Raw genomic sequence first — 23,818 nt, 5'->3', positions numbered from 1 at the left:
GGGTGGTAAAAACCCAGCTCCATACACTTGCAGCATCATGTAGTACCAGTCCCCCTGCTAGCTGGTGGCTAGGGCCATCCTTGTCCCTCCCCATAAAGCCCCTGTCCAGGCTGGCAGTAGCTGCTTGCACTTGGGGTCTTTCCAACGACAACTGTGCTCTTAAAGGGCTCATGTGGTCAGGTGGGGCTCTCCCTGCCTTGCCCTCAGCCAGAGCCCCTGATCGCATAGCACCAGCACAGGAGAGATGCCAGGGCCGAGGCTGTAGGCACCTGGAACCCAGGCTCTGCTCTGCCCACTGGCTTAGTGGGACTCTCAGTCTCTTCCATGTTATGGATCCAGTGGTATGTGGCCAGACACCATTCAGACTCTCCTGAGGGCAACCAGGGCCCAGTGCTGTCCTGAGCTGACCTCTTATCATCCCATCACTGCTTCCCTCCCTCCCCTCTAATCTCTACCCCACCTGCCCTCTATCCTGCCTGGCTGGCCAGGACTCTGTGAAGCTCTGAGGGCTCCACCCTTCACCCTTGCCACCAAGTGTGTAAGAAGCTGCCCAGTCCTGTGGTCCTTACTGGACAGTGTGGTCTGTGTGCCAGCTCTGCCTTTCCTGAGTCCCTTTGGCCTGTTGGCACTGCCTGGGTGGGTCTTGCCCTGGCCTCCTTCCTCTTAGTGGTGCCAAGAAGCCACAGAGGCACTGGGCTGGGGCAGTGCTATCCAGGTAAAAGGTTTGTCTTTGGAATAGTTTTTCCCACAATGCTGGAAGCCCTGAGGGCGGCTGATGAGGGGACAGCTTGTGCCACCCCAGGTCCTGGGGTCATGGTGTGGAGGGGTAGTGTTTGCTGGGTAGCACAGGGGCTGTCCCCGTGGGTCCCGCACGGCAGGTGTGCCCAAAGCCCCGTTCTCACCTTCCAGGATGGTGAGGTGTACTGCATCGACGCACGTTTCTACGGCAATGTCAGTCGCTTTATCAACCACCACTGCGAGCCCAACCTGGTGCCAGTACGCGTGTTCATGTCCCACCAGGACCTGCGCTTCCCCAGGATTGCCTTCTTCAGCACCCGCCCAATCCAGGCTGGAGAGCAGCTGGGGTATGTGCTGCCCGCTCCTGCTCTGTCCCAAGTGTGGGCGCCAGGCTGGGGCAGACATGCAACCTCTGACCCAGAACCTAACAGCTAGAGTGGGGTAAGGAGGCTTGAACCTGCCTGTGACCCCCTGGGAGGTGCTGGTGGGATTTGAGTTTGTTCTCTCCCCAGGTTTGACTATGGAGAGCGCTTCTGGGACATCAAAGGCAGGCTCTTCAGCTGCCGGTGCGGCTCAGCCAAGTGTCGTCACTCAAGCACAGCCCTGGCCCAGCGACAGGCCAGTGCGGCCCAGGAGGCCCAGGAAAACGGCCTGCCAGACACCAGCTCCGCAGCTGCTGCTGACCCCCTATGAGATGCTGCAGGCTCCAGAGTCAGATGTTGTCGGCACCGTATTTAGAGAGGAGGGTTCTGCACTGGCCTGCGAGGGGCTGCTCCGCTGACTCCTAGAGGGGTCGGGGTGAAGCTGCAAGTCCCAGGCTTAGTGGCCTGCAGGCAGGGGTGGGCACCTCCCAGCAGTGTTGGCAGAGCTAAGGCCTCACATCTGGGCCCAGTGCTCAGGCTGCCTTGCACCTTGGAAGACACTGGGATTCCATGTTGGCATAACCTTGTGAGTCTCTGATGGTGGCTTTGTCATTGCAGAGTTTCTTGTTTCTCCCTCTGATCTCTGAGGTCCTAGCTCCACCACTAGACTGGTTTGTTCTCCTGTCTGGTCCAAACTGTTCTGCGTGGTGCCCAACAAAGCCACCGTCACTGCAAGCTGCTCCGTTAGACCAGCTGCCCATGTCTGTGTGGCTGGTGCCGGTTCTCGGGAGTGCACAGAGGACAGTGTCTCTATCATGGCCTTGGAGAGGTCAGGGGCCACGCCCACCACTAACTTTGGAGAAAGTGTGGGTTTGCTTTTTAAAAGGAATCCTATATCTAGTCCTATATATCGAACCTCTAACTGGCATTTCTTTTCAAGGAAGTGGTTTGGTGGGTGCCGGCGGACTCCATACCAGCCCCCGCCAGTTCTGTGGGCGCTGGCACCTTCTGTTGATTTTTTTTTAAGCCACATGCTATGATGATGCATAAACTGATTTATTTTCTACCATTATTGAACATTAGGACAAACAAAATAAAAAAACACAAAACACAGACAACGGTGCTGATTCTGGTGTGGTTTCTACTCACCATGTGAAAATAAACTATCAACTGTATAAAGAGAACAAAGTGATTTTAGAATAAAATGCAGGAAGAAACTTTTTTTAAAATGTTAGTCTTGTAGCGTGAATAAATTTGCCATCACCTTTTGTGTGATGGCCTGGCAGGTCATATTCTTCTTCTTCTTCTTCTTCTTCTTTTTTTTTCCATATACCTTTTTAAATACTGTAATTAGTGCAGTAACAGTGGGGTTTTTTTGTGCAACTCTTCTAAAACATTCATAATGCAGTCATGTTTATTTTTTCTGTTAAAATGTTTTTGACAGTTTTAAGAGCAGTCTTTTGGCTCAGACCATTTCTTGTTCTGTTTTCAATGAAATCAATAAAAAAAAAAAGAAGTACTTTAAATGAGGTTTTTATTATAACACCACGTTTCAGCTGGTCTTTCCAAAATACCCGTGCTTCTCATGTGGGTACAGCACTCATGGGTCAGACAAAGACTCCAGGGGCTGGTGGGCAAGGCCCAGATGTTTGGCCCATGTCTACAGAAGTACAGTTTCCTTTTCACCCCAGATTTGTCCCTGAGCAAGGGACACCCCAGGAAGATTTTAGTAGAGCCTGTGGATTTGTCTTGAATATTTGTGTCCATGTGTGTGCATGTTAGCACATGCACACACATGTGCTTATGGGTCTGTGACTGAATGTGTGCACTTGATTGCATGTGTGTTAAGTTTGTGTATCCTTGTGAGTATATGAATGAGTGTCCGTGTGTGCTTGTGAGTTTGCATGTGGGAGTGTGTGTGCAACTGATTGCACGAGTACTGAGTTCATGTGTGTGTGTGTGTCTGTCTGAATGTGTCCAGTGCCCAGCTGTTCCCTTCTGGGCGTCATCATGGAAGCTGGTGAGACAGCTCCAGGAGACCCCATATCCTGGTCAGCTCTGTGTTTCACACGTGAAGCTGGCCCTTATTACCTCCTTCCTGACCTCCAGTGACCTCTGACCCTCCATAGGGACCCCCAAGCCCACAACCTGCCTCCTGAAATGTTCTCCATGTTGGGCTGGCCTAATCACAGGAGAGCTTGTAAATTCAATAAAAATAGCTGAAATGCTCCATGTTTTAGTACACAGAATTTGTTTAGTTAGTTGTTAGACATTTACCTAGAGCGAAAACTACAGTCCTGCACTTTGTAAATAGGAGGCCCGAGCAGGGCAGGAAGCTGGCAGGTGGGTCACCTGAGGCACAAGCACGTGAGGGCCTCAGATGATCCACATCTGCACAGGGACTGACCAGGAGGACCCAGGACAAGTGTGACTAGTCTACACTGGGCAAAGCTGGACCACAGGGGGAGGCCGCTTTCTTCCAAGAGCAGTTGGACTTCGGCACTCAGAAGCTTCTGACCTTTCACTCCTAAGCCCACTAGGAGGGACCCAGCTGAGCCAGGCACAGAAGGGTTTAGGGAGGGGCCCCAGCAGGTCACCTTGTCCAAGAGGTGGTAGAGGGACCACGTGGAGCTGCAACTTAGGCACTGCCAACCTGCCAGCCTGGGCGCAGCTGGCAGGTGGCCATAGTGTTTGCATCTTCATGGTCCCCTATTCTGATCTGTGTACTGTGCCAGGTGCTAGGTGCACCCACAGGGATTTTTTGGATCAGGCCAGTTGCAAATCTATGGGGTGTCAGGAAAGCCAGCTGAGGTGGCCCCCATGGCCAGGCCCCTACTTAGCACTCCAAATCACCTGGTTCTGAGCAGCACCACAGTGACCACCTTATCCCTAATCAGACTCCAGGAACCTTTGTGTGGCAGAGGATACATGTCTGAGAGGGACCAGGACTCTAGCTCTGAGCAGAAACTAGGGCTCTAGGTGTGGAGCAGCAGGTGTAAGACCTATAGAGACTGGGGGTGCAGGACAGGGCTTCCCACTCCCTTTACACATTTCTTCTTCCCTTCTTTGGATAAATAAAAATCTTAAACCCACAGCTATATCTAAGACCCATGCAGGCTGATTCTCAAGTTTTTATAACAGAACATTCCCTGGGCAGGGCTCTTTGTTTCCAGAAGATTCTCAGGCCCCTCACAACACCCACTGTCCTTGTCCAGGGCTAGGGTTCTAGGCCAGGCTGTGGTCTGTGAAAGAAAAGTGGGCCTGGGAGTCAGGCAGGAACACCCCCCAACCCAGTCCCCTGGGGTGGTATCTTCCTACCTGAGACACCAGGGCTTTGTAGGGCCCCAGAGATCAGAGGCAGGGCACAGTGCCTGATAACGGTGGACCTTCATGCCACAGTCCTGTGCCCAGCCAGTGCAAGTGTGAGGCCAAGCCTCCTGCTTAGCACCTTCCTGTGGCAACTCAGGGCTACGTGGTCACCTAGGCTGGGGGAGGGGCAGGGCAGTCCACAGGCCAGACTGCACTGGACCTTGGAGTGTGAGCTCCAAGTGAGCAAGTATAGTGGGGCAGCTGGGCAGGGTTCTGGGCCCTCCCTACAGAGGAGCAGTCACCAAGAAGTGGCTGGTTTATGAGGAGAGGCCACCCAGTCACATGGGGCTGCAACTGTTTCTATGCAAAGTCACACCTATTAGTTTCCAAAACTTTCAGCTCTTAGAACTAGAAGAAGAAAATGAACCCACCAGAAATCCCCCTCCTTGGTCTCCCCGCCCACTTCCTAGGGAAGGCACCACAGCCTCCCCACAGCTGGAGCCCCAGTCTCAGTGCTCACTCTGTGTGTCTGCTCAGCCTTGTGCCAGTACAATAGATTTACTCTGGGCCTTAGCTGGCACTCTGCACTTCACTGAATGCCCGCATCATGGCAAAATCCTTTGCTCGTGTACATGTGGATATTTCCATTTTTCACTAATAGAAACAATGCTGGGAAGAAGAGCCTGGTACGTCTTTTTCCATCTGCACAATTATCTTCTTAGGGATGGGATCAAAGGGTATATGTCATAAAAATGCCATACGTAAAATACGTGCCAATTTTTGCCTCTCTAGACATTATACATTTCCCCACATCCTGCACTAAAAGCATTATATTTTCTGTAATTGTCTAGAGGACAAATTATACTTTAATGTCTTACTTTGCACTTCTTGGTTGATAAAATTGAGTGTCTTTATAGTTACTGCAGATTGGCCTTACCTCTTCTGTGAATTGCCTTTGTGCAAAAACTCAATTCATTGTGCTGCTTACATTTTTCTTATTGATTTGTGTGAGTTCTTCATATATTATATTTTTATTATATATCTATGCTGAATTTAAATTTTTTTTTATTGTTGGGGGTTCATTGAGGGTACAAGATACCAGGTTATATTTATTGCATTTGTTAGGTAAAGCCCCTCCTATAATTGCATCTTGCCCCCAAAAGGTGTGTCACACACCCTAACCTCCCTCCCTCCTTCCCTTTCTCTGCTCTTTCTTTCCCCCAACCCCCTCCCTCATTCTCCCACCTTCCACTGTGTACTAGGTCATTAATTGTCTTCATATCAAAACTGAGTACATAGGATTCATACTCCTCCATTCTTGTGAAGCTTTACTAAGAATAATGTGTTCCACTTCCATCCAGGTTAATACAAAGGATGTAAAGTCTCCATTTTTTTTAAATGGCTGAACACTATTCCATGGTATACATGTACCATAGCTTATTAATCCATTCCTGGGTTGGTAGACATTTAGGGTGTTTCCACATTTTGGAGATTGTAAGTTGAGCTGCAATAAACAATCTAGTGTAGCAGTTCTCAACCTGTGGGTTGTGACCCCTTTGGACTGTATTAAACGTTTGTGGCATTAGGAAGGTTGAGAACCACTGGTGTAGTGCAAGTGTCTATGGTAGAAGGATTTTTTTTCCTTCTGGGTAGATGCCTAGTAATGGGGCTGTAGGATCAAATGGGAGGTCTAGCTTGAGTTCTTAGAGAGTTCTCCATTTTAATTTGCAGTCCACCTGCAATGTAAAAGTGTTCCCTTCTCTCCACATCCACACCAGCATCTGCAGTTTTGAGGTTTTGTGATCAGGGCCATTCTCACTGGGGTTAGATGTTATCTCAGGTTGGTTTTGATTTGCATGTCTCTATTAATTAGGGATGATGAGCTTTTTTTCCCCATATGTTTGCTAGCTATTCGTCTGTCTTCTTTAGAGAAGGTTCTGTTCATGTCTCTTGCCCATGAATTTTAATTTTTTATGTGGCAAAATCTGTCTCGTAACTTCCAATATTATAATTAAAAAGGCCTTCTGCACCTCTAGATTATAAAAATAGCCTCCAGCACTGGTTCTAGTATTTTAAGTTTAGCTCTTGAATTCAGGTGTAATTTATTATGTGAAATCATGTAAGTTTAAATTTTTTCTTGAGGCATAGTTTACACACCGTGGAGTGTGTGGACTTGGTAAGTACAGCTCAGTATGTTCCCACAGACACCTTTGTCCTGTAATCCACCACTTCACATGATGCAGAGTGTTCCCACCCCAGGGAATGCTCATCTCTCCCCAGAGAAGCCCTGCCGCAGAAAGCACCCAGTCTGATTTCTTTCTCCATAAATCAGTTCTACCTGTTCTGCAGCTGCAGCGGCTGCTCTTTTTTTCTCCACCTTCTCGTGCTCAGTCTCTTTTTTTTTTAGAGACAGTCTCACTTTTATGCCCCTGGTAGAGTGCCATGGCGTCACAGCTCACAGCAACCTCCAGCTCCTGGGTTTAGGTGATTCTCTTGCCTCAGCCTCCCAACTAGCTGGGATTACAGGCACCTGCCACAATGCCTGGCTATTTTTTGTTGCAGTTTGGCCAGGGCTGGGTTTGAACCCACCACTCTTGGTATATGGGGCCGGTGCCCTACTCACTGAGCCACAAGCACTGCCTTGCTCAGCCTCTTTTGCTCTCATTTTGTGAATCTTTAATATATTGATCATTTGTGTCACTAGAGAGAATTCTATAGTGGGAACACACAAAATTTATTTAACCATTCTCTTAATGCATGTCTGAGTTGTTTCTAATTGGGGGCTGTTATCAATAAAGCTGCTGTGGACATTCTCATATAGGTCTTTTTGTGTGGATATGTCCTGGTTTGTCTAGGGCAAATTCCTAGAAATAAACTTGCTGAATCATATAGTAAGTCATATGTGCGGTTGTGTCCTCTTGTCACCTCACATCCTCATCAACAGTGAGTGTCCATTCCAGTTACCACCAAGTCCAATTGATCTTTTTAAATCTTTTTAAGACTTTCTCTACCCAAAGATATCTTTGTTATAATGCTTTAGAAGGAAACAGGAATACCTCTTTTCAACTTGGGAAGATTCTGTTTTCTCCTAAAGCATTATTGTGGCTCAGTGCCTGTAGCTCAGTGGCTGTAGTAGCTCCAGCCACATATAATGGAGCTGGTTGGTGGGTTCGAACCCAGCCCAGGCCCGCCAAACAACAATGACAACTACAACCAAAAAATAACCAGGCGTTGTGGCGGGCACCTGTAGTCTCAGCTACTTGGGAGGTTGAGGCAAGAGAATTGCTTAAGCCCCAGAGTTTGAGGTTGCTGTGAGCTGTGATGCCACGGCACTCTACCAAGGGCAACAAAGTGAGACTCTGTCTGCAAAAAAAAAAAAAGCATTGTATTAAATTTTATGTCTGGTAATATGATCCATCTTAAATACAATATTTTGTGAGTGAAGCAGAGAACATGATACCTTTTTTCATATGGATAGCCAATTGTTCTAGCATCGTTTGTTGATTTATTTTTTAGAGACTTTTCCCCAATTAAATTGAGTAGGCTCCTTCACAGAGCACCATTCATATGTACACATGGACAAAATCTGTGCTGTTCCATCCCATCAGTCTGCTGTCTGTCTTTAGTCCAATGTCATACTGTTTTTATTATTATAACTTTAAGTATCAAAATCATGGGTAGTGTAAGTCCTCCAACTTTTTTCTTAAAGATGAACATTTGGCTATTTTGAATTTCATATGTCCTTTGTATTTTTATACAAATTTTAGAATCGCCATTTTGACATATACAAAAATGCCTGATAAGAATTTTTTTTAACCTTTTATTTTGTTTTTCTACAGACAGAGCCTTGCTCTGGTACCCAGGCTACAGAGCAGTGGCATCATCACAGCTTACCGCAGCCTCTAATTCCTGGGCTCAAATGATCCTCCTTCCTCAGCCTTCCAAGTAGCTGGGACTACAGGCTCGCAATACTATGCTCTGCCAATTTTTTTTTTTTTTTAGTGAGGGAGGGTCTTGCTATGCTGTCCAGGCTGGTCGCAAACTCTTGGCTCAGCCCAGAGTGCTGGGATTATAGGCTTGAGCCAGTGCGCCTGGCATTTTTTTAAGCTTTTAATTTAACTTTATTTTTTTTTTTTTTTTTTTTTTTTTTTTTGAGACAGAGCCTCAAGCTGTCCCCCTGGGCAGAGTGCCGTGGCATTACAGCTCACAGCAACCTCCAACTCCTGGGCTCAAGCGAGTCTCCTGCCTCCGCCTCCCAAGTAGCTGGGACCACAGGCGCCCGCCACAACGCCCGGCTATTTTTTGGTTGCAGCCGTCATTGTTGTTTGGCGGGTCCAGGCTGGGGATTCGAACCCGCCACCTTAGGTGTACGTGGCTGGCGCCTTAGCCGGTTGAGCTATAGGCGCGGAGCCTAATTTAACTTTATTTAGGTGCCATTTACATGTGATAAAGGCACTTATTTAAGTATTTAATGAAGTTAGGTAAATATACAGTGGGTGCCAAAAAAATTATACACATTTTAAGAAAGAAAAAAAACTATTAAAATTCTAATACTATTACCGATAACAAAAGGTAAATACAAGTCACACTGAGCACCTTTTGTAATTACAGAAGTCAGGTGGACTTGAGTATTAAAAATTTAATAGTTTTTTCCCTTTCTTCAAATGTGCATACGCTTTTTTGGCACCCTCTGCACATGCCCATTAACCACCACGGGAATCAAGACATAAAGGGTGTCTTTATTACTCCAGAAAGTTCACTGGCACCCCTGGTTAGCCACCTCCATGGCACCCCTGCACCCTGGAGACACAGATCTGCTCATGTCACTACAGATTAACGTTTTTGCTGTTATAGAATTTCCTTTGACTGGAATCCTAGAGGAGGTACTTGACGGCCTGTGGCTTCTTTGGCTGAACATGTTTTCAAATTCTGATACAATCTAAACTTACAGAAAAGTTGCAAGTACAACACAGAAACTCACTTTTTCTCTGAACTGGTATTTAAGTTACTAACGTGGTTCCCTGACATTCCCAAATGCTTCCGTGATTGCTTCCCGCAAACAAGGACTTGCTCTCTTAGCAGCCCTGGCCCATAATGGCAGCACAGTGGCAGTCCTTGTCTCCATGACAAAGACCATAGATGACTGTAATACTGACTTTGATTGCCCAGCTCAAGTGGAGTTTGTCGGGTTTCTGCATGAAAAAGTCACTCTTTGCCCCCTGTCTATCCTGTGCCCTTTGGAAGGAAGCCACTCAGCACAGCTACACTTGAGGTGGGAACTCCACTACCCTCCTGTGGGTGCAGTGTCTACTTAAGTTATTCGGAATTTTGCACTGGAGATTTATCTTTTCTGCCCAACTTAACTAGTTTATTTTAGTCATTTTATTTATATCAGTATGGGCTCATGTATTTATTTTATACTCTGGATTACAGTCCGGTGATTGATTGATTGATTGATTAGCTCAAATTGCCCCAGCTTTGGCCATTAGTAGACCTTTATTTAGCTCCTATGCTCCTTTGACACACTGCTTCGTGCACATGTGTATGTGAGTGGGTGTGTGTGTGCGTGTGTATGTGTGTATGTGTGTATGAACACATCCTTGCTTTCTCGTTCTGTGAGATGCTCCAGGCTCATTTTGTATATTTTCTGCTGCTGTCTGGAATCAGCCGTTTGTCCAAGGCACCCCAGTTCCATTTATTGAAGAATGGTATTAGAAACTATCTATGATACAGGCTGGGCATGGTGGCTCATGCCTGTAACCACAGCACTCTGTAAGGCTGAGGCAGGAGGATTGCTTGAGCTTGGGAGTTTGAGACCAGCCTGAGCAAGAGCGAGACCCCACCTCTAAGATTAGAAAAACTAGCTGTGTGTTGTGGCAGGCACCTGTACTCCCAGCTACTTGGGTGGCTGAGGCAGGAGGATCACTTGAGCCCAGGAATTTAAGGTTGCTGTGAGGTAGACTGAGGCCACTGCAATCTACCCAGGGTGACAGAGTGAGACCCTATCTAAAAAAAAAAAAAGAAGCCAAGATCTGGCTGTTGGCTGTGCTTGTTGCTACTGAGGTGTCATTTCTTCTAGGTCCTCTTAGCTGACAAAGCACAAATAGCCATGTTTATACACATAACCTGTGTGTATACACACCTGTAAATATTTCTGTGTGTTCTCCCTGTGTCTATTTTGGGTGAACAGAAACTAATGCTGATGTCTCCCATTGATTCCTTACCACTTGACTCATTCCAGCCTCCTCTTGCTCATCTATAAGCTCCCACTATCTTCCATCTATTTATTTAATTGCTCAGTTCCCGCATACATGTGCAACTATGTCAGAGTTGTCAACCTGTCTCTCCGCAGGAAATAAGTTCATTGTCTCGAGTGTGGCACTTATGTCCACTTCTCTGCCTTTGGTCCAGAGTGACTCAGGTCAGTGTCTTTGTCTTACCCCCTCAGTGAAGTGGCTTTATACATGGAATAGTCACACTAAACATCTCAGGGTCTCATGACCTCCTTAAGGTTCACTCCTTGTGTTGTACCATTCCATGGATTTTGACAAATGCATAATGTCATGTATCTGTCATTACAATATAATATAGAATTGTTTTACTGTCCTTAGAATACTCTGTTCTTCACCTACCCCTAAACCTGAACCATTGGTCATTTAACTGTGTGCAGAGTTTTGCATTTTCCAGGATGGAAATTGGAAAATTAGAATCCCACAGTGTGTGTCCTTTCAGACTGGTTCCCTTCACATCACAATATGCAGTTAAGGCTCTTTTGTGTCTTTCTATAGCTTAATGGTGCGTGTCTTTTTATTGCTGAGTAATATTCCATTGTCTGGATGTGCCACACTTTGTTTAATCCATTTGCCTACTGAAGGATCTTGATTCCTCACGGTTTTGGGTGATTATGAATAAAGCTGCATGTGCAGGTTTTCATGTGGATATAAAATTTTTTTTTTTGAGACAGAGTCTCACTCTGTCATTCTGGATAGAATGCTGTGGTGTCATAGCTCACAGCAACCTTCAAGTGATCCTCCTGCTTCAGCCTCCCAAGTAGCTGGAACTATAGGCAACTACCTCAACGCTGGGCTATTTTTTCTGTTTTTAGTAGAGACAGTGGTCTCATTCTAGCCTCCAGTTCACGGGCAGGCACCCTACTCCTTTGAGCCATAGGCACCACCCTGCCTAGACATAAATTTTTAGATCAATTGGCTAAGTTCCTAGGAGTGTGAATGCTAGATCTTATGGAAAGGCTGTTGTTTAGCTTTATATGGAACTGCACACTGTTTTCCAAAGTGGCTGCATCAATTTGCATTCCTACCAGCAAGGGTAAAAGTTTCTGTGTTTCACATTCTCACTGGTCTATGGCAATACTGTTTTTTTTAAAAGCCATTCTAGCAGGTGTGGATGTGTAGATTTATCACATTGTTGTACGTTTGGTTGTCTGGGTATTTTTTTTGAGACAGGGTCTCGCTGTGTTGCTTAGGTTGGCGTGTAGACATTATCATAGCTCACTGCAGCCTTAAACTCCTGGGCTCAACTAGTTCTCTTACCTCAGCCTTCCCAGTAGCTGGGACCACAGGTGGTACCACCATGTCCAGATAACTAAAAAAAAATGTTTTAGCAAAAACAGGATCTCACTATTGCCCAGGCTGGTCTCAAGCTCCTGGGCTCAAGTGATTCTTTTGCCTTGGCCTCCCAAGGTACCAGCTTTGTAGGTGTGAGCCATCCTGTTTGGCCCATTGTTTTAATTTGTGATTCCCTGATATTAAGTTGGTGTTGGACGTCTTTTCAAATGTGCATCTTTTTTGATGAGTGGTTTCAGACTTTTTTTATTTCTTAATTAGATTGTTTTCTTCATGCTGAGTTTTAAGAGTTCTTTGTATGTTTTTGGCTATAAGTCCTTTACTGGATATGTGGTTTGTAAATTTTTTGTCCAAGTCTGTGACTTGTCTTTTGAGTGTTTTAACAGTGTCTTTTGCAGAGCAGAAGTCTTTGATTTTTTAAAGCCTAATTTATCAAAATTTTCTATCATGTATATTTGGTGCTGTATGTAAACATCGTGAAACCCAAAGCCACGTACATTTTCTTCTAGAAGTTTTTATAGTATTGCATTTTGTATTTAGGCCTATGATCCATTTTGGGTTGACTTTGGTGAAAGGTGTAAAGTCTCTGTCTAGGTTTTTTTTTTTGGCATGTGGATGTCCAGTTTTCCCAGCATCATTTGTTGAAAAGACAACCTGTTTCTTCTGAATTGCCATTGCTCGTTTGTTAAAGACTGGGTCACTGTATTTGTGTGGCTTTATTTCTGAGCTCTCTATTTTGTTGCATTGATCTGTATGTCTGTGAACCACAGTATCTTAATTACTGCAGCTTGTCATTGTAAATTAATATAGTTTCTTCAACTTTCTTTTGATTTGAGTTAGCATGGTATATCTTTGTCAGTTTACTTTTAAAACTATCTGTGTCTGTATATTTAAAATGGATTTCTTATTAATAACATGTAGTTTGGTCTTTTTAAAAATCCATCATGACAATCTCTTTCCTTTAATTGATGTATTAGACTATTCACACTTGAAGTGATTATTGATGTACTGGGATTAATATCTACCACATTTGTAATTGTTTAGGATTTGTTATTTGCATCCCCACCTTTCTATTTTTCTGGTTTTATTTTTATTTATTTATTTATTTATTTATTTTTTGTAGAGACAGAGTCTCACTTTATCACCCTGAGTAGAGTGCTGTGGCATCACAAGGCTCACAGCAACCTCCAACTCCTGGGCTTAGGCAATTCTCTTGCTTCAGCCTCCCAAGTAGCTGGGACTATAAGCACCTGCCACAACACCCGGCTATTTTTTTGTTGCAGTTTGGTCGGGGCTGGGTTTGAACCTGCTACGCTCAGTATATGGGGCCAGCACCCTATCCGCTGAGCCACAGGCACTGCCCTACTTTCCTGGTTTTAATTGAGCACATCATATGATTCCACTTTCCCTCCTGTCAGCATATTTTTGTACTTCCTTAAAGACATTTCTCATGACTGCACTAGAGTTTACAGTACACGTTTATAACTGATCTAAGCCCACTTTTCCTATAATACTGTGCTGCTTCACAGGTCACGCACCTATCTTCTAATAAAGTATTCACAGCTTAATTTCTCATTCCTTCTAACATTGCTGTCTTTCATTTATTTCACATTTTTGTATACTATAATCACCCAATACATTGTAATGTGCTATTACTTGTTTGAATGTCTACACTTTGTAACTGTTACAGTTATAATCTATAACAAATACACTGGAGCCTTGTTGATGTAATGATAAGGTATAGGAGAAAGGGAAGCATTCAGTAATCCTACGATTAAATCTCTATCTTTCTGTGAGCCTGTGTCCCTGGGCTGTGATTGTTGAAGTACTAGTCAGCCTTTTCTCCCTTTTAGGTGAGACAGAAAGACTAAAGGGGGCCAGAGCTGTACAATTCCCTTCCCCTAAATAGCATAAGGCTTCATTAACGTACTTTGCCCTTCTGACTAGGGCTTTGTTATGAAGAACACTTGGGACATGTTTTGTGTGCTGACAAAAAGAATGCATGTTCTGCACCTGTTGGAATGTTCTGTAAATTCTGTTACATTTGGTGTACTGTGTACAGTTTAAATATGGTTTTTTGGTTGACTTTTTGTCTAGATGATCTGTCTAATGCTGATAGTTGGGTCCCAACTATTATTGTACTGGACTTCATTCAGTACCCCTCCCTTTAGATGGTGATTCTCAACCTTCTTAATGCCGCAACCCTTTAATACAGTTCCTGTGGGTTGCGACAGACAGGTTGAGAAACACTGCTTTAGATCTAATAGTATTTGCTTTATCTATGTGGGTGCTCAGGTGTTGGATGCATATAATTTATCATTGTTGTATCATGTTGCTGAATTGGTCCCTTTATTGTTATACTATAATGACCTTCTTTATCTCTTTTTATAGTTTTTGACTTAAAGTCTATTTTATCAGATACAGCTATAAATACTCCTGTTTACTGTTGGTTTCTATTTGCATGTGACTTTCAGTCTGTGTCTTCACAGGTTAAATGAGTCTGCCCATGGAGATGCAGGGGCTATGTGAGCTCTCTCTCTGGAGCAGGTCAGCTATGTGAACTTCAGCCAGCTGTCCTTATTGCGCTCAGGCCTCTGAGGATGTGGGGCTGTCCTGCAGCTAGGGTTATCGGCATCTGCATTGGTGATGGGGACTGCTGCAGATCTCCCACTTACCTTCCCCAGTGAAGGTTGCCTCTTGGCTCTGAGCCGTTCCTAGGTGGTATTCTGTCCTCCCTCTATGCTGCCAGCCTGAGTTTCCCTGCTGCAGAGGGTTTCCATTCTTTCCTTCTGGAGTCTCAGTATTCTCTCTTAGACACTCTGCTCAAAGTGTGGTTATTTATTTGATGTTTTGGTCTTTCTTGCAGAGGAGTTGAGAGTTTGGAACCTCTAGTCAGCCATCCTCCACATCACTCTAGATATATTTCAAAATGGTTACTTTCTCCTTCCCTTTGCCAGAAACATTATAGTTTTCTCTTGGCTCTTTACTGTGAGAATCTGGTACCATTCCAGGAGGTGAAACCACAAAAGTGTGGAGGGGGCATCCTAAGACGGCCACCCCATGAGATGCTCTCCTATAGTTCACCTGCTGACACCAGCAGTCTGTGAAAGTTTCCGTTTAAGTATTCCTGCCGCTTTATGGCTCTAGCATTTTCTGCTTCAGATGAGCTGGTCTCAGCTGTGACTCTTTGTACTTATCTATCTTCCAGGTTTTAGGGCGGTAGCTTGTCCTGTGACCTCAATTCTCTCATAGGTCCAAGAAAAGTAATTTATTTTTAATTTGTTCAACCATTTTTTTTTTTTTTGAGACGGAGCCTCAAGCTATCCCCCTGGGTAGAGTGCCATGGCATCATGCTCACAGCAACCTCCAACTCCTGGGCTCAAGCGAGTCTCCTGCTTCAGCCTCCCAAGTAGCTGGGACTACAGGTGCCCGCCACAACGCCTGGCCATTTTTTTTTGGTTGTAACCATCATTGTTGTTTGGCGGGCCCAGGCTGGGGATTCGAACCCGCCACCTTAGGTGTATGTGGCTGGTGCCTTAGCCGCTTGAGCCACAGGCGCCGAGCCTGTTCAACCATTTTATTGTTGTAACATTGTCTTATTGTGGTGATGAGAATGACTACGTAATGACTTCCAGTCACACGAAGTCAAAGACAGAACAAAGATACTGTCATTGCACATTGTCACTATATCTGCTGCACTTCATTTCTTCTTGTAGATCCCAATTTTCAATTTATGTCATTTTTTTTCAGTCCAAAGAACTTTTAAAAATATTTATTTTTAACACAGCTTTTTTTCTGGCAATAAATTATCTTATCTTAAAAGCATATTTGTTTCATCTTCATTTTTTTTTTCCTTTGAGACAGAGTATCATTTTGTCACCCTTGGTAGAGTGCTGTGACGTCACGGCTCACAGCAACCTCCAGCTCTAGGCGATTCTCTTGCCTCAGCCTCCCAAGTAGCTGGGACTACAGGTGCCCATCACAACACCCAGCTATTTTTTTGTTACAGTTTGGCTGGGGGCTAGGTTGGAACCCACCACCCTTGGTATATGGGGCTGGCACCCTACTCAATGAGCCACAGGCGCAGCCCTTCATCTTCGTTTTTAAGGTTATTTAAGTGAGTCTAGAATTCTAGCTTAATAGTTTATTTCCCCCTTTCAGCACTTTCAAAGTTTCTTTTGGTGTCCTTGATTCTGGTGAAAAACCAATGGATATTCTGCAGTATCACTTTCATTAAACCTGCCCAGTGCAGTTTTCACTTTGAAAGTAATAATTTTCAGCTGTAAACATTCCAGTGGTGATTTTTTTTTTATAGCTTCAATTTCTCTTTTGAGATTTACTATTACCTCATTATGTTCATGTTTTCCTTTAATTTTTTTAACATTTATAATAGCTCTTTTTATTCTTTTTTTTTTTTTTGAGACAGAGCCTCAAGCTGTCCCCCCTGGGTAGAGTGCCGTGGCATCACAGCTCACAGCAGCCTCCAACTCCTGGGCTCAAGTGAGTCTCCTGCCTCCGCCTCCCAAGTTGCTGGGACCACAGGCACCCGCCACAATGCCTAGCTATTTTTTTTTTTCGGTTGCAGCTGTCATTGTTGTTTGGCGGGCCCAGGGCTGGATTCGAACCCACCACTTTAGGTGTATGTGGCTGGCGCCTTAGCCACTTGAGCCACAGGCTCTGAGCTAGCTCTTTTTATTTTTTATACTTCTTTTATCTGTCATATCTAGTTTTATTTCTGTTGGCTGATTTTTCTTAAATTTTGCCATATTTTACGTTTGAATGTCTAGTAAATTTTAGTTGGGTGCTAGATACTGTCTTTTGTTGAATTTTGTTGTCTTCCTTTGGAGAGCATTAAGTTTTGTTTTAACAAGTAGTTACTTGTAGATTAACTTTTCGCCTCAAGTCTTCTTTTTAAGTTTTGTTAAAGAAGGTGTAAATCAGCCTGTAAATTAGCCTATAGGCTAATTTAGTTCTACACTTAAGGCATGGACTTTCTGAAGTTTCTGCTGAATGACCACAGTTTCAATGAGGTTTCTCCATTTGGCTTGTCAGAACTCAAACATCTCCCAGTCCTGTGTGAGGCCCAGTGACTGTTCAGATCACAACTCCTCTATAGTTTTCCTTTGCCCCACTCTGTGGAGTGTCACCCTACATGGGCAACACACACAGCTTCAGTTTCAGCCAAAGACTAAGTGGGGCTCCTGTGCAGGTCTCTGGAGCTCTTTTGCTCTGTGGCTCCTCTTCTGCCCATCAATTCTAGTCACCTTTGCTTCCCCGTACTCTGACCTCCATCTTGTAATCACAATAGCAATTGCTTGGTTTCTTCCTCCCTATACTATGGTTAGAAAAATTGTCTGGCTCAGCACCTATAGCTCAAGCGGCTAAGGTGCCAGCCACACATACCAGAGCTGGAGAGTTCAAATCCAGCCTGGGCCTGCCAAACAACAGTGACAACTACAAACAAAAAATAGCTGGGCGTTGTGGCGGGCGCCTATAGTCCCAGCTACTCGGAGGCTGAGGCAAGAAAATTGCCTAAGCCTAGGAGTTTGAGGTTGCTGTGAGCTGTGATGCCACAGCACTCTACCCAGGGCAGCATCTTGAGGCTCTGTCTTTAAAAAAAAAAAAAGTAAAAGAAAAATTGTCTCCAATTAGAGAGCTACGCAGGGTGATTTGAACAAAATATGATTTGTTTTTATTTTTTCAGGAGTCACTGTCTTGCACTTTCTGTTGTCCAATGTCTAAAAATAGTTTTAAATATTTTCCCCTAGTTTTATGGTTTATAGCACAATGGTTATCTAATACCAGTTATTATATCATGACCACAAGCAAAAAATATTAATTTGGGTTTTTTTTTTATTCTTTGAGACAGAGTCTTACTCTATTACCTAGGCTAGTACACTATGACATCAGGCTAGCACGCTATGACATCAGCCTAGCTCAGAACAACCTCAAACTCCTGGGTTCAGGTGATTCTCCTGCCTCAGCTTTCCAGAGTGATAGGATTGCAGGTGTGAGCTGCTGCACCTGGCCTATAATTTTGTTTTCTTCCAAATTGAAAGCCTGTACTAACTTATTGAATACTAATTCAAATACTGTTTATTGCATAATCTTTTCTTTCCCTACAAATCTTCGATCTCATCTACAAAGTTGGTATGCACATACACACACACCTATTTTTCTATTGCACTGTTTTATTGGTTCATTTGTTTCATACATTTATCCTATTCCTTTATGGTTTTATGTTTTGAATAGGAAAAGTCAATTGTAAATATAATACAGAAAGTTAAAAAGTAAAACTTTCACTCACTGCTAATGTCTTTCTTAGATTAATCATTGTTACCAGTTTCATGAATACTCTTTCAAACATTTTATATAAAAATATATTGATAAAAATAACTAAACCTAACATTTATTAAGTTCTTACTATTTTTTTAGTATAGTGTCCAGGCACTGTTCTAAGTGTATGGTGGGGGCTGTCGTCCCCCTAAAAGATAGCAGAACAGATTGTACCCCAGGTAACATGATCAGTAAGTGGCAAAGGCACTATGTGGACTCACGTAGTCTGACTCCAGAGCTCAAAGCTGCTGTTGCTGCCATTTCGTTCCCACAAGTCACATCACTGGCACCATAATGTGCCCAAGCCTTTGGCCGTCTAAAACACTGTCTCACTGTATACTTGCAACTTCTTTCATAGCTATGTATGTCTTTCCCAGTGAGGCAAATTTTTATGTCTTTTGCCTATGTTCATTTGAACTGTTAACTTTTTTTATTGTTGATCTGAAAGAGCTCTTTGAATATCAAGAAAATTCATTCCTTCTCTTATAAATTGCTAATATTTCAAATGTGTTTATTTACTTTTTTTTTTTTTAGGAGACAGAGTCTCACTTTATCGCCCTCAGTAGAGTGCTGTGATGTCACAGCTCACAGCAACCTCCAGCTCCTGGGCTTAGGCAATTCTCTTGCCTCAGCCTTCTGTGTAGCTGGGACTACAGGTGCCTGCCACAACACTCAGCTATTTTTGTTGCAGTTTGGCCAGGGCTGGGTTCGAACATGCTACCCTCAGTGTATGGGGCTGGCACCCTACCCACTGAGCCACAGGCACCTCCTGTGTTTATTTACTTTATGTTTTTTTTTTTTTTTTGTGCTGCAGACCCAATTTATTTCAGTAAGAGAGAGAGAGGGAGCTTCCACATAGTCACGGAAGGGGACCCAAGAGAGGGTTGCCCTAAGAGGATGTTTTTTGTTTTTTTTTTAAAGACAGTATCACTATATCGCCCTCAGTAGAGTGCTGTGGCATCACAGCTCATAGCAACCTCAGACTCTTGGGTTTAAGTGATTCTCTTGCCTCAGCCTCCCAAGTAGCTGGGATTATAGGCGCTTGCCACAATGCCCACCTATTTTTTGTTGTTGTTGTTGATGTTGCAGTTGTCATTATTGTTTAGCAGGCCTGGGCCAGGTTCAAACCCACTACCCTCAGTGTATGTGGCTGGTGCTGTAACCACTGTGCTATGGGTGCCAAGCCTATGAGGTTTTTTTTAAATAATAGTAGCTCCTGCCTTACAAACATGTCCATTCCTTCTGTAATCCAGCTTAGCAGTATTTCCTAGGTGGGCAGTTCTCAGTCTCAGGCTGTGCACTGTGGTCAAATAGGCAACAGTCTCTCACAGAGCTCCCCAGTGACCCTCCTGGGGCCACATTGAGGCTTCCAGGCTTTCTCTCTCTCTCAGGCTTATTCCACTTTAAGATGATAAAGTTATCAACTCCTTTTGTTCTGGTAATTTTACTTTGTGGTTGCATCAACCTGCCTAGGATTTGTTTGAAGTGGTCTATATGCATAGGGTTTGATCATTGCCATTTTATAGTGCATTTTTATGTGGTCGGAACAGAGCCACTTTATTTTTTTTTCTACATTGTGCTCCTTATTTCATTTGTTTACTTTTCCACATTAGCTTCATTATGAATCTGTCAATTTCCTCCTACTTATTGTTTTAAAATCCCATTTCTCTGGGAAAATATATCCAGAAACAGATGAATCCTCATGTCGGAAATGCAGGAAAGTAACCTGGACTGGAGCTATAGATTTGGAAACTCCCAAGACAGAGCAGAGGTTCTATCCCAGGGGCTATTTGCAATGTCTGGAGAAAGTCTGGGTTGTCACAACAGAGATATTACTCTGGCATTTGGTGGCTTCTAGTAGGGACATTGTTAAACATTCTGCAGTGCTTAGGACAGGCACCTGAGAGAATTACCTGAGCTCAGAGGTCAGGGTGCGTGACGCCATGGGCTGGGAAGATGGTACTGCAATCCATGGCCTGTGAGGGCAGTGGGAACCCTGTGCAAGGCAGCAGGCTCCAGGAGATGTAGCACCCAGGAGAATCACCCGTTGAGCCAGGAAGTTTGAAGAAGATGTAGAGAGGAGGCTGACCTGCCCCAGATCTCTTGAGAGTGACAGCGAGAGGGTTCTGTCAGTACTCTGCGCTAGCAGTGCTGTGGTGGGAGGGAGCGGTGGGCCAAGGTGGGGAGCAGCAAGGGAAGAGGCAAGTCCAGAGATGAGATAGACCAGACAGAGCAACTGGTAGCACAAGGAGGGGGAGTGGCTGGTGACCTTTGTCATGGAGCAGACAGTCCCCATGTCCCTACCACCAGTGTGGTAGCAGGGCTGGGGCAGCACTGAGCAGTGCTGGCCAGGTCCAGGGGAGGGAATCAGACATCAGAAAGCCAAGGAGTCACCAGGCTGTGAGGTGCTACAGTGGTGGGGAGCAGAGGCCGGGAACAAGAGGCCTCAGAGATGGGTTTAGGGGTGGGCTAGCCTGGGCGAGGCCAGGCGTGGAGGGGTGTTCATGCACAGTGTTTGTCTGAACACGTGTTTTCCATTCTCTAGTGTTTTAAAGCCCAGCTCAGTTTTCTAGTACACAATACTTTCACTCCCAGATGTTCCTTTGTGTTGTCATTGTCACATGTTACATCTTCACATGCTGTGTGCCCATTAGAAGAGTTGGAACATGCAGTTGTCTGTTTCAATTGTAAAGTTCTTACAGAGGAGTCACAAACCAGGTATGTTCAGGGTTTTCTCTAGTCCTCAGTCACACACATAAATGGCCATCACCCCAGGCAGTGGGACTCTGCCAAGGTGCTACAGGCCACCTCTTTCCAGGCACCTGTGAACTTGGCCCAGATGTGGGCTTGGGGTCTTGATATCTTGCTTATCTGTGCACCCCACATGGTAGGCACCCCCTCATTGGCTATCTCTTTGCCTCTGTCCACACTAGGCTCTCTTGCTCATTGCCCAACTCCCTGTGGCCAAGCCCCTTGGACGCCCTTAACCTTAACAGCCAAGTGGTGATTGTGGCCACCTGGCCTCTTTTTCTTTTTCTTTTTCTTTTTTTTGAGACAGAGCCTCAAGCTGTCGCCCTGGGTAGAATGCCGTGGCATCACAGCTCACAGCCACCTCCAACACTTGGGCTTAAATGATTCTCTTGCTTCAGCCTCCCAAGTAGCTGAGACTACAGGTGCCCACCACAATGCCTGGCTATTTTGTGGTTGTAGTTGTCATTGTTATTTGGCAGGCCTGGGCTGGATTTGAACCTTCCAGTTCTGGTGTATTTGGCTAGCGCCTTGGCTTCTCGAGCTACAGGCACCGAGCCATGGCATCTATTTCATCATCACCTCATCATCCCCATGGAAATTAAGGAGGCAAGCTCTGACAGCTTCTCTTGGGGAGGAGGACACCCAGCTTCTCAGTAGTGCTGGTGCCTGCCCTGCGTTCTCGACACCACCTCCTTTGCCTCTCACTCCCTCCTCAAACAGCTGCCAGATCAACTCAGATGTAAATACTTCACTGATCAGTGACCATCTCTTTCCTCAAGCTTTTTAGAAATAATTTCAAGTTGTCCCTATGTCATAGGTTCCTGTGTCCTGAGGACAGGCCCCCTGAAGTGAACTTACCCGGCCCCTTGACCAGATGCTCCCACAGTCCAACCCCAGAACTTCTCCCCAGTCCTGGCTGCTGCACATCAGCTGGGTCTTGATGGTCCCTCATGAGGCCAGCACCATTATCCCTAGCGGGTTCATGCAGACAGGCATGGACAGCTCCTGGGGTCACCTGCTTCCTGTGAGGAGACACTTGTGCAGAAGAAAAGAAATAGCAGAACTAAATGACACAAATAAAAAAAGAATTACACAGAAGATTAGTGAAACAAAAAGTTGGTTCTTTTAAAAGCTGAACAAAGGGCAGCACCTGTGGCTCAGTGAGTAGGGCACCGGCCCCATATACCGAGGGTGGCAGGTTCAAACCCGGCCCCCGCCAAACTGCAACAACAAAAAAAGCTGAACAAAATCGACAGATCTCCCACTAGATTAACCAGAAACATGAAAGAAAGAATCCTAATAAACTCAATGAGAATTGTAAATGGAGAAATCACATCTGATAACATGGAAATAGAAACATCATCTCTGAATACTATGAAAATCTGCACATAGACTTGAACGTGTGGAGGAAATGGACAAATTCTTAGACACACACAACCTCCCTAAGCTCAATCAGGAAGAAATAGAACAGCGCAGACCAATATCAAGTAACAAGATTGAAACAGTAGTTAAAAAACCTTCCAATAACTTAAAAAGTCTCAGACCAGATGATTTCACAGTCAAATTTTACCAGACCTACAAAGAATAACTGGCATCTATACTGCAAACATTATTTCATAACAGAGAAGAGGGGCATCCTCCCCAATTCATTTAACAAATTCAATATCACCTTCATACCCAAACCAGGAAAGGATATAGCAAAAAAAAAAAAAAAAAAGAGAGAGAGAAAGAAAACTAAAGACCAGTATCTCATGAATATAGATGAAAAAATTCTCAGTAAAATTCTAGTGAACCAAATTAAGCTGCACATCAAAACAATAATCCACCATGATCAAGTGGGCTTCATCCCAGAGATGCGAGGATGGTTCAACATATGCAAATCTAAAGGCCAGATGAGGTGGCTCACACATGTAGTTCTAGCACTCTGGGAGGCCAAGATGGTTGGATTGCTGGAGGTCAGGAGTTCAAGACCAACCTGAGTAAGAATGACGCCCTCCTCCCTGTCTCTAAAACTAGCTGGGCATTGTGGCAGGTGCCTATAATCCCAAGTATTTGGGAGGCTGAGACAAGAGCTTAGGAGTTGGAGGTCTCAATGAGCTATGACACCATGGCAGTATACCAAGGGCAACATATTGAGACTCTGTCTCAAAAAAAAAAAATGCAAATCTATAATGTTATTATTTTTTGAAACACAGCCTTACTCTGTCACCCAAGCCAGAGCGCCATGGTCACAGCAACCTCAAACTCCAGGGCTTAAGCAATCCTCTTGCATCAGCCTCCCAAGTAGCTGGGACTACAGGACCCTGCCACTGTGCCAGCTATTTTTAGAGGCAAGGTCTCACACTTCTCACGCTGGTCTCAAACTCCTGAGCACAAATGATCCACCTCCTGTAGCCTCCTGGAATGCTAGAATTACAGGTCTCAGCCACCATGCCTGACCTCCTATAAATGTGATTCACCACATAAGTAGAAGCAAAAACAAAGACCATATGATCTTCTTGGTAGATACAGAGAAAGCATTTGACAAAATTCAGCACTTTTTAATGATAAGAACTCTCAACAAAACAGGAATAGACAGAACATACCTTAATATTATAAAAGTCATATATGACAAACCCACAGACAACATCACACTGAAGAGAAAAAGATTGAAAACATTGCTGCTTATAACTGAAGCAGACAAGGGTGCCCACTATTAATTCTGTTCGGCATAGTGCTAGAAGTCCTAGCCAGAGCATT

The 23,818-nt window shown here is 44.6% G+C and overlaps 1 protein-coding gene across 4 annotated transcripts in view; it reads left to right on the top strand.

Annotated features, from left to right (window-relative positions):
* EHMT1 (euchromatic histone lysine methyltransferase 1) overlaps positions 1–2,626 on the top strand; it is a 173,052-nt gene extending 170,426 nt beyond the window's left edge. For all 4 annotated transcript variants that reach the window (XM_012808299.2, XM_023516087.1, XM_023516086.1 and 1 more), the window contains exons 26-27: positions 910–1,085; positions 1,251–2,626. In XM_012808299.2, coding sequence (XP_012663753.1) covers positions 910–1,085; positions 1,251–1,431 — 357 coding nt within the window. In that variant the 3' untranslated portion in view covers positions 1,432–2,626. The remainder of the gene's footprint in view (positions 1–909; positions 1,086–1,250) is intronic.
* Positions 2,627–23,818: the final 21,192 nt, after the last annotated feature.

This window comes from Otolemur garnettii, unplaced genomic scaffold (genome assembly GCF_000181295.1).
Source record: "Otolemur garnettii isolate 467f Iridium unplaced genomic scaffold, OtoGar3 scaffold00087, whole genome shotgun sequence".
NCBI lineage: Eukaryota > Metazoa > Chordata > Mammalia > Primates > Galagidae > Otolemur > Otolemur garnettii.
Note: the sequence above shows the minus strand (reverse complement) of the source record. Positions and strands in the feature narration are given on the sequence as shown.